The sequence below is a fragment of the Gallinula chloropus genome (genome assembly GCF_964237585.1).
Source record: "Gallinula chloropus genome assembly, chromosome: 2".
NCBI lineage: Eukaryota > Metazoa > Chordata > Aves > Gruiformes > Rallidae > Gallinula > Gallinula chloropus.
In genome coordinates, this window is record NC_140086.1 from 66,118,928 (window position 1) to 66,130,625 (window position 11,698).

Below are 11,698 nucleotides of genomic sequence, written 5' to 3' on the forward strand. Positions count from 1 at the left end.
AGACATTCTTTGAAGGTGTCAACACTCGTGCGAGCATAGAAAAGGACATAGGCTGCAGTTAAACAGAGAGGAAATGCAATGAAATAAATTGCCTTCCCAACCCGAAAAATTTCGATAGCCTCAACAGGAGCCTGCCTATTTTATATTCACTTTTATAACCTTGAAATGATACTTCCATAAAATTATACTTCTGACCAAGACAGGGAAGAATCACTCTGCCTCGCAGAATTGACTGGGTAAACTTCTCTGAGAGGTGGAGGATGAAGGAAAAGCTGCCAGAGAGACACAGCACTTTAGGAAAGGAAAGGAACACTCCATCCACCTACCACTGCACAAGGCAGAATCATTCTGGGGACATCCCCACACACACACCCCCCAACACCTTTCTTTAGCCTTTCTACAGATTTTTTTGCTGTTCTGCTCAGCCCCTGAGAACCCATTCATCACAACACACTGACCTCTGCCTCTCCCGGAGGGATCAGATAAAGGCAGCACAAAGAGTCGATACTAATTAGCAAAATGTAAACAGTTAATTAGATCAATGCTTCCCCAAGTTTTAGAGCAGCAAGCTGCTATCCAGCCACCAATTTTTGTCAAACTTTCTATGGAAATACTTTGTTGAAGACACTGTTTGAGCTATCTCCATCAACTGCTAAAGACTTTACATCTTGGTCTTGTGTTTTACAGACACCCTTAAGATTAAAATTTCCATTTTCAAAAGCACTCACTCATTTTAGATGCCTAGACTATTATGGGCATTTTCTGCATACACACCAGCACCTTTACCTAGCCCATATCTCAATCTTTCATGCTGTTTTGGTTAAGATTATTGCTGGGTTTAACATTTTACAGGAAATTCATTAATTTCTGAGTGATGTTCATCGCTCATTTCTTGTCGTCATACATGAAACTGCACGTGACTAAGTCTGTGAATAGGAGAGCAAGTACAACTCTTGTAAGGTACAACAAACTCCTCTGTATGCTTCAGGTTTAAGCAATGGATCACTCTCTCACCCACTGCTGAAATATGTGTGCTTACAGAAGGTTTTCTACAGTCGCACACAAGTAGATGAGACAGAATGATTTCACCGGGGGCTCCGTGTTTCTTCTTCCCTCATCACATGCAGCGCTCACAACAGTGGGTGACTGAGATCGGTTAAGTGCTTCTTAAATCAGGATTTTTTTTTGATCAGCAGTAGGTGAACACTGATACGTGTCAAACTCAGAAGCTGGGTGGAAATGTGCCAGGCTGCGAAATAATCGGGGCTGGGGCTGGGGTGAAGCAGTTGGAGCTCCTAAAGTTGAGCATTTCATGTTCGTCTCAAACTACAATCGCTATGTTGATCGAGGACAGATTAACCAGGCTTTGTACAGATCCAGCTCCCTGGCTTGCCTGGCCACCCCCATTCACCCCATCTGCTTCCACATTGATTCCGTGAGATTGCTGTGAGACAGAGGAGATGCCCCCCAGCCTTTCCTCGAGGAACTTGGCTGTTGCCTGCCAACAGGCCAGGCAGCTGGAATGAGGTTGCTTATGGAGTCTTTGTGGCCAGGCAGAGCCGAATTTCAGGAGATTTTGGCCTCCAGACCAAACCTGAGAAGAAACATTTCATGTCCCAAACATTCTTTTGTTTGTTTGTCAAGAACATCAGACCTGTTCTCTTCCCAAGCTGCACCCCACGGGAGGCTCTATGCGTCTTTTACAAGAGTACAGAAGAGTTTTGCACTTATTCAAGACATACAGGAGCATAGTGAGGTCTCAGCCTGGTAGAAACAGGCTAGGGGAGAAGCTGGCAGCTACTGAGAGGAGGCAGGTCCCTTCAGAAAAAATCACTGACAGTTCTGTCTTGTTTCCGATTTTCTCCCCCTTCGTTTCCACGTGTTTTCCTGATGTTCTTAATTAACACTATTTTTGAAGCGTGGATGAGGATCCTGCCAGCTTGGACACGGTTATGTAATGTGGGTTTTTCAAGACTGCAATTGCAACTAAATTTATTTTTATAATACTAAGTCAAAAGAGAGGTATTACAAGGATTTGATTTTATTTTGGAAGAGATCCTTTAAATACTGCTCTTGTAACACATAATCTATTACCAGAAAAGTCCTGCCTTTTCAGTCCTTTAAACTGTCTACTATAATGAGAATTTAAATTATCCTAAAGCAAATCCCGATTTGCTAGTCAAACACCACCTCCTCACCAACCGCACTATGACCAATGGGGCCGTTTTAGAGCAACTTAAAAAAAGTGAACATTGCTATCAGTGTAATGTTAAACAGAGAAATTCACATCAGCAAACAGAAATTCACGTCAGAAATGCACATCAGTCTCCCAGCTCACACCCAGTCAGGTCTGTAGATGTAGCTGGGTAGCAAACCAGAAGTCTTCTGGGTACTGTTCCAGCAATGAGCTCCACTGGCATCTTGCTCACCCCACCCCCCTCCAAAGAAGACAAAGGTTTCCTGGTAAAAATCTTAAGGAGTAAAAAAATGACCTGATTTTTTTTTCCTTTTAAAAAATAAAGAAATAAATTGAAGAGCATGTGACCCATACACTCCAAATAGTTAAGCAACTAATGGCACCACTAGATTTCTATCTAATAACAAGATGAAACAATTCTGCTTTCAGATTCCCTTAAAGCAATCTGTGAACTAAATTAGAACCAAAGAGACATTTTTGCTGTTCATCAAGACAAAGGGACAGATTTAAGGTTCTCCAGGAAACTTTAATTTCATCAGATCACAATTTTGATTGCTGAACTTACTCCTAAGCAGATTTTGTCTGCATCTTCTTATCCTTTTCTGGAAGAAAAATATCACAAAAAGACGACCCATTTTGCCAAGAAATGGTTCATAAAATAAAATTTACCATGGATTGATTTTGTCAAACAAGCCCTGCTCTATACACTGAGGAGCTCCACAAAACCCAACTCCACTCTCTCACACACTTTTTCTTCCCACATTTCTCTGTATTTCTGAACTGTTAGAATTTCAAGACGATCTAAGAATAAACTACAGCAATTAGAGAGGACTACTTCGTTTACATCACATTATTTATTTGTCATTTTCTTATTATCTAAAACTATTCTTGAGATAGAATGTTTTTTTTTAAGAATCATTTATAAACAACTTCCTTGGTCTCCAGTTCTACTGAGTATTACAGACTGCTTAGAAAAAGACAGGCTTTCACCTCAAAAATGCAAACTTGTCCTCTATCTCAACTTCTGTTCCACAGCATCTTTAGGTACTTATCAAGAAGGACAAGAAGCAGTGCAGAGGAAGAAAAATAGGTTCTTTTCAATGTATCTGGTGCTCCCCATTTTTTCTCCCCCAAATGTTACAGCTGCTGTTATTCTGGGAACTATGGCCACCTCCTGCTCTGAGAACATTTACCAAAGTCTGGCCACAGGCTGGAAAAGTCACAAGCACTTTCAGTTGACAAATCAATGGTGGAACGTGATAATCTCCTTATAGGAAAAGGGTAAATCGAGCCTCCTGTCAATATTTGTGGGATTCTCAGCTTTCATACTTCTCTACTCAAAGACCTTGACCACAGTATCGTTTTATTTCCAGCCCAAGTAAATATTAACTCTCTGCTTTATCCAGTGTGCTGTCAAGTCTAGAGGAAAACCAGCAGGCTGTAAGTACAAAATGCTTATCCTTGCATCAATAACAAGAAAAGGGACAGATTGTTCTTAATAAGGACACTTCTCTCCTTACCAGCAATTATCAGAGAGGTCTTTTTGGCAGTATTTTCCACAATAAACAGTTCCTCATTTTCCCTTTTCAAAAAAAAAATGGTAAAGAAATTGGATTCAGTGCAGTCCCTTCAGTCAAGGCTCCATGGCACTACCAGTTCCCACTAGTGACAATGATGGAGTGACACCTGTTACAAGTTGATTTTCTACTATTCTGACACTTTCAATTCTACTTTAATTACCTTTTGGCTCTTTAATCAGCATAACAATCTGTACTGCAAGGACATATCATGTCTAGGTAATTACACTAAAGAAAACAAATATGTGCATGTTACTGTCTGAGTTTTAATTTCTCTTTTAAATCACTGCTTTTGCTTTTTACTCATAGCTTATTTATATTCATGCCTTATGGTCTCAAAGTGACATGTAACCTGAACTGAGCCTAGATCATTTACTTCAGAAGTTCGATTGGCACAAACACACATCACAGTTTATTTGGCTTGACTGTTATAATTCATTTATGGGAACATAAGTCATGGTATCTTAGATAAAATAAACAATTATTCCAGTCCCATAAACCATTTCAGACCAAGTTTATCTATGCAATCATTAAAAAAAACCCGATGTGTATGTCTTAAAAGAGTTTGTCTAATTTACCTGAACCCGTAAGTCTCTTCCATCTCCTGCCTTTACATTCCAGCCAACGTGACTTCATACCTTGGGCACAAAGTCTTTTGGCCTCACGTACCTTAGAATGATACACCACAAAGAAACCCTCACCCACTTAACCTTCACAAACCCCACAAAGGGTATGTCTGTACCAGCAGATAAGCACAGATGAAAGCCAGTCTTGAGGCCACATCTGATTCTGGTTCACAGAAATCCTGCTGAGCCCAAGCAGAAACCAAGGCTGAGCTGCAGAGACTGGCAGCACCTGAAGTTTGTATCCTCCCAAATCTGTGTTCACATCCACCACGTGGATTGGGCACAGGCAGGACCAAGGGAGATATATGCTTCAGTTCAGCTCTTCCCCGTCATACCAGGGACAGTCTGTACCCAAATTGCAGACAACACACAAGCCTGCAGTGTGAAAGAGAATACATAAAACCCGTCTTGTCCCAGCCACTTATAAACTCAGGTCTTCATCTCCCAGTGCAGATGTACCAGATGTGAGTAGCTTTAGACTCTCTATCCTAGGGAAAAAGGTGATGTTTTCAGCTGCAACAGCTCACACATAACAGGTAACATGCCTTAAGGTAGTGACAGTTCATCCTGGTTTGAGCCCTAAAGCTGTAATTTGTCAATAACTACAGACAGCACTTTTGAAAGTGTGCCTTCTCCTCAGCGCTGACATGTCTTAGATGCTTCTGAGAAAGAGGCCCTTACAAAGGTGATTGAATAATCATCTCCCTAGGAAACTGTTTCCTGAGGCACTTAGAGCCTGTGCCCCAAATGTTGTGTTCCTTACCCTGCCATCATCTTGTTCATTTAGGTTTTTTAGCACTTTTAAAATTCTGAATGTCTCATTCTGCCACTGTCAGACCGCTTTAGAAGGAAGCAGAGTTAGCACAGGCAACATTCAAGCAGAGACCGTTTCCTGCTGAGGAAACATATTCCAAGTACTCCCCTGCTTTGGTATGGACTCTATGACCTCAGATTTCACCATTCCCCACCATTCCCACAAGCTGTCACGCATTAGGCCAGAGCACACCGCTGGTAGCCTGCACCCTGAATGCAGAAGAATTCAGGCAATTTCTAGTCCTTGATTACAGTGGGCACGAAAGAGGTATGCAGGCAAGGCTTGAGCAGGTAAAATTTTTCTTGAAATGTGTGTGCTATGTCTCTTCTGCTAAAACTGGTACCCAGCAGTAGTAAGCAGCAGCATCCTTGATACAGGGTCTGGGGGACAGACTCAATGACATTCTAACAATGTAATGGAAACAGTCCCTAATCAAACAGCCTCCGCTTCACATCAAGGATATGGAGGAACAAGAACCTCAGCTAGAGATGCTGAGGAAAAAGACTTGCAGATTCAGAATGAGACAACGTTCATCGATGGTTGAAAGCAGACAGAAGTTTCAGACAAAAAGCAGTGTTATTCCTCTATGATATCACGTGGATATCCAGTAACAGTGACAGCAGCTATACTTCAAATGTACAGCTCCCTCTTTGGGTGTGTGCAGTAATCAGTAATTAATGTAATTTTTCATCTGTTGTCATGTGACACAGACTTATGGTCACGCTCCTGGATGTTCCTGCCTTATCTGTATTTAAACTGGACCTCCTTTCACTTGCCTCACTCACTTTCTGTGCCCTTCCCAACTCTTCATCCTCTATCGCGCTGTTCACACAAGGGACAAGGGCATGCTTTAAAACAAAAGCATAGGACATGCCCGGTTCTTGCCACCTTGATCCACTCTCTGTGAGCTGCTTTCACTCTCAGCTGTGCATCTTTTCTCACACTGCTTCCTTACTCCCTTCTGCTCACGTATCAGTCAACACATTCCATTCCCATCCCTCTTGTCCAGCCTTCAGATGCTTTTGTCGCGCCGATGATGTCTACCCCTCCCTTCTCATCCCACCGCATTACAAAATATCAAAAGACATGAGCTTTACTTGTGCTTGTCATACTGCTGTTGGCTTACCACATTCTCTGCTTCACCTCTTTTTTTTTTCTACTGTTTCCACATTCTCTGTTTGTCTAATTTACTCCATGAGTTATTTCAGGGCAGAAACCATTTCTCTAAAGCATATTGAAAGTTAAGATAATGTATATATGGTGAAGGATGGCTCCACTATAGCTTTCTCTGCTGTTCTGTCTAAAAATTTACAAGCTTTTTGACAGCTTGTGCTTCAATGCTCAATAAACAGCCCATCACACAGTCAGCCATCTGCAGGATGGATACTTTCCTTTGTCCCTCCATCCCCTTCCCTAATCAGTAACTTCCACCTACTTTTATCTACGTACTATTTCAAACATGTTATGACTGTGTAAAAGGAAAGTGTTTATACCCCTCAGAAGAGGAATTCTGTGAAAGAGGTGTCCTTAATTTTTCCTTGACTTCATTCAATCCTCAATCAGCTATCTTGAAGCAATTTTATCTTTACTCCCTTCACCCTAAGAGAATTTAAGAAACCAGGGGCAGCATATGGCCTGTGAGGCTCATAGGAGGTGTGTGGAATCATCCCAAACAAGCATATTTTATCACACAAAGGAGCAGCAAGCTGAAAGGCTTTCCAGCAGAAATGCATCTCTGTTAATCACCATCCTGAGTGTACAAATCCAAACCAACATGCTGAGCAAGCTCTCTTGTTAAGTCTGTGTACCTCTCACCCACGCCTTCAGCATTTGGTCAGTTACGATCAAATTGCAACCCCTGTGTCTGCCACACGTGTGACCAGAGTGTATCTGACATCAGAGGTTCAATCAGACTGAAACTGAAGATGCCCCTGTGTGTCTGGAGAGTACCAGAGGATTAGGAGCTCGTGTGCTAACTACACTTTGTACTTACCTTTACAATCAGGATTCTTAATAACCCCATGTAGTTCATAGACTTTATAAAGGACAAGGTTATCTTCTAGCCTGAGCAGAGAAGCAAGCACCACACCACCCTGCTTGTGGACAGTCAGTGAGTACTACAAATGTTACATAAAATGAATTACAGGTAGGGAATAATAACTCTAAAACATCAGCTCTAAGATTCTCTCTTCCAGAAACAAACACCAACTTGTGATTTACCCCATTCTGGGTAAAATGAGGCTAGTTCAGTTTTCCTAGCTTAGCAAAGTATGGATTGACTGATGAACTAATACATACAAGTCCACAGCAGCAACTGACTCCAGGTATGACTGCTTCCTGCCCTAATCACTTGATTATATCAAATCATAGAATAATTTAGGTTGGAAAAGACCTCTAAAATCAAGTCTCACATCTACATGTCTTTTCAATACCTCCAGGGAAGCTGACTCCACCAGTTCCCTGGGTAGCCTGTTCCAGTTATCCCAATCTAAACCTCCCCTGGTGCAACTTGGGACCATTTCTGCTTGCCCTGTTGCTTGTTACTTGGGAGAAGAGATGAACACCCACCTGGCTACAACCTCCTTCCAGGAGTGATCAAGCCTCCTTTTCTCAAGGTTTAACAACCCCAGTTCCTTCAGTAAGCAACTCACAGGGGGCTTGGCTCTAAACCCTTCACCCACCTTCACTGCTCTTTGAACACACTCCAGCACCTCAAAGCCTTAGTGTAGTGAGGGGCCCAAAACCGAACACGGTACTCGAGGTGTGGCCCCTTCCCTAGTCCTGCTGGTCACACTATTTCTCAGATGAGCTAGGATGGTGTTGGCTTTCTTGGTCACCTGGGCACACTGCCAGCTTATATGCTATCAGCTGTCAACCAATTCCCCTAGGTCCTTTCCTGCTGGGCAGCTTTCCAGCCACTCTTCCCTAAACCTGTAGCATTGTTTGGAGTTGTTGTGACCCAGGTGCAGGACCTGCGACTTAACCTTGTTGAACTTTATACAATTGCCCTTGGCCCATCAAACCAACTTGTCCAGATCCTTCTGCAGGGCCTTCCTACCTTCAAGCAGATCAACGCTCATGCACTTGGTGTCACCTGCAAATTTACTGAGGGCACACTCGATTTCATCGTCCAGATCACTGATAAAAAGAGAACTGGCCCCAGTATGGTGGGGAACACCACTTGTGACTGGCTGCCAACTGGACTTAACTCCATTCACCACAACTCTTTGGACCCAGCAAGCCAGCCAGCCAGTTTTTTACCCAGAGAACCGTACGCCTCTCCAAGCCATGAGCAGCCAGTTTCTCCAGCAGAATGGTGTGGGAAACAGCATCAAAGGCTTCACTAAAATCCAGGTAGACAACATGCACAGCTTTTCCCTCGTGATTTCCCATTGGTCAGGGATGATGTAATGATATAATAATTTAACAAAAGCCCAAACTACAATGCATGTGCCGAAAGGGCAGAACCAAGGCTGAAATAGCTACCTTAATTTTCCTGTTGTCTGCCTGTGTCTTCTACCTTGCAATGTTCTTTTGCTACAGCAAATGCTTTCTTCAACAATATATTCTGGAGGAATAAAGGAGTTCAGCATTTCCTAAAAATTTAACAAAAAAATAGAGGTAGCCACATAATCTAGGGATGATAAAATGTTATAAGCTTGGGAACCACCCCAAAAAGCATAAGAAGCTGTTCCAAGGCAGGAGGTCAACCTGATGCAAATACTAAAACAACAAACTAACAGAGGAGAGAAGAGTTTTGCTTCTCTGAGTATGGAAAGTAATTTAGAAAGTCCAAATGTTTAAAGAAAAAGTATTAATAGTGTTCTTAAGCATAACTTTCAGCACAAATAGCAATGTACACGGTAGCAGTCCACTGAGAAAAGTGCTAATGCCGACGTCTGGCCCCACGTGTAAATATAGGAAACTCATCTTTGCTAGGGAGTAGCTTACCCACTAAAAGCTAAGGAAGCTACGCAGAGGTAAGCGAGGGGAAAATCCATCCCAGGTATGACAGGTATCAGTTCTCTCAAAATTAGTGCTGAGAACTGAAATATGGCAGTTTTGCGTGAGACAGTTAACACACAGGAGATTCTTGCCACTGCCTTTGAAAATTAATTATTCCCTGCATATCTCTGTAGTTACACTAAAAACAGCACCTGTCATACGTACATATATAGGACATATATTTGCTTCTGCTTATTTTTAGTAGAACCGAATCACTCCAAAAGCCTTCAACACAGCATACAGTTTTCTAATTCCAGGTTGGAAAGCCCTCTTTCCGCGATGGTTTCCAAAGAATTTTATCAGCTTGTTCCACATTATCTTAGAAACTTCCTCATATATGTCATCAGCCTCCCATATTTAATCCCACTGATTTATGTTCATGCCATGGTCTAATGACCCACATGTCTCTGATGGGTAAGCCGCTAACGCCGGTGACACATTAACCTATTAACCTCTCTTCAGAAACAACCATGATATTCATACAAATGGAATGAAAAAGTCGGGCAGCGGTAAAGCGGTACCACTGTGGCATCACACAGAAACACTGCACATGTCTAAACGGGCTAAAATGAAGAACAAATGAGCATATCCAGAGTGAATAGCAGTTAAGATTTATTAGATTGAAAAATGATTTTGCCAGAGTTTGCCTGCCTGCAAATTTGATAGCCTGCCTTAGCAGCACTGTCCGTATTATAAAATGTAACCAGGAGGAAGATCACCGTTCCATTCACTCATTTCTTTAAAGCAGTTACATAGTTTGGGGACCCGAATGCTAGGGGGTACCGAGACAGAGCTCCTTCCAACGTGGAAACTACCTCCCGAATCCTGCTGAAGACAATGGGAGCCGGGGGCGGGGGGGCGGGGGGAGGCTCTGAGCACAGGGCAAGAAACGTTCATCACCTTGGAGAAGGCACTTTGTGCGGCTCTCCCCGGTGATCCTTGCAATGGAATAAACCTATCCTTTAAAAAAAAAAAAGAGAAAAACCCGTAGGAGGCATAAACAGCAATTTGGGGGAGGAAAAACAACCCAACCCTTTTCTAAATATTAGTTTTAGAAGAAAAACAAGTCCTTCTAACAAAATGTAAACTTTATATTGCATGTATTTACTTTGTCCTACTTTACAAACATCGTATCCCTCAAGATAAAGGAAAACGCGCCGCTGTCACGCCAAACCAATTCGTCCACACCGCAACTGTACTGTACCAGCATAGACTTATGCATAGGGTGGGCAGGCATAATAAAGCATTCTCCTGTCATGCAGCCAAAGACGGGAGAAATCCCCAAAAACCTCATTCCGCGCACATCACGGGGTATTTAACTGCCGACACCGCATCCAGAGAGCATCTACACAGCAGCGGGCGGGAGGACGGATGGAGAGGTTGCCCCGGGTCTGGGCTGCGCACCCGAACGGAGTGAGCCCGAAGGAAGAGCCCGTGTGAGCGGCCCGGAGGGGCTGCGCTCAGGGCTGCCTCGCGGCTCGGACCCCCCTCTCTGCGGCAGGACGGGCTCGGGGCGGCTGGGAGGACGGGGCGGGCTGCGGGCAGCCCCAGGGGCGGCCGGCGCGCACCTGCCGGCACCGCGGCGGGGGAGCCGAGGGGAACAACAAAAGACGAGAGACGGCGGCGAACTCCTTCCTTTCGGCGGAGAGCCGCTGGGGAGGGGGCTCCGCCGCGGGTGTTCCCCCACCACCACCTCCCCTGGAAAAGGGGCGGGGGGGGATGTCCCCGCCGGCCGGGGTGCCGGCCAGCCGCACCCCGCGGCCGGGGCGGGCCGCCGCTCCTTTGTTTTCCGCCGCCCGCAGCGCATCGCATCGCCGCGCCGCACCGGTCCGGGCCGGCGGGAGCAGGGGGGTCGCGCTCGGCCCCCCACGTGCACGCGTGGGCTGCCCGCACGGGTGGGAGCGGAGCCGGGGAGGGCGCGGGAGCCGGCGGGGCATTACCTGAGCAGTTGATGCCTTTCCCCTTGCCGCCGCCCTGGCACTCGGAGCCGGGCAGGGGGTGGGAGGCGCGGCCGGCGGGCAGCGCGGAGAGGGCGAGCACCAGGAGGGCCGAGGTGTAGCACAGCGCCAGAGGGGGTCCCGCTCGCAGGAGCGGCCGGGCGGCGGCCGGGCTCTCTCCCAGCATGGCGAGGGACGGCCGAGAAGCAGCGCCGGCGGCAACGGGATGGCGGCGGCGGCAGGCCCGCAGCATCAACCGGAGCCCGCGGCGCCGCCCGGGCGGGACCGTCCTTTCTCCGCCGCTCCGGAGCACACCTTCAGCATCCCCGCCGCGGCGGCCCCACAGACCCGCTGCCGCCGCCGCCTCCGCCCGCTGCCCGGCCGCGGGCAGGGCTGGCCCCGGCGGTGCAGCGCGGTGCCCGCAGCCCGGCGGTGCGGCGGCCGCCTCCGCTCCTGGCCGCCGGCGGGGCCGCCTCGCCCCGGCCGCGCTCCTTTGTGCGCGGCGCCCGGCAGCGCCGCCGCTCCGCCTGCAACAAAGGGAG

At 46.0% G+C, this 11,698-nt stretch overlaps 1 protein-coding gene across 1 annotated transcript in view; it reads right to left on the reverse strand.

Moving 5' to 3' along the window:
- TMEFF1 (transmembrane protein with EGF like and two follistatin like domains 1) overlaps positions 1-11,409 on the reverse strand; it is a gene marked incomplete at its 5' end in the record, with an annotated part of 124,814 nt that extends 113,405 nt beyond the window's left edge. Inside the window, one exon of the mRNA XM_084280442.1 lies at positions 11,160-11,409. Coding sequence (XP_084136568.1) covers positions 11,160-11,409 — 250 coding nt within the window. The remainder of the gene's footprint in view (positions 1-11,159) is intronic.
- Positions 11,410-11,698: the final 289 nt, after the last annotated feature.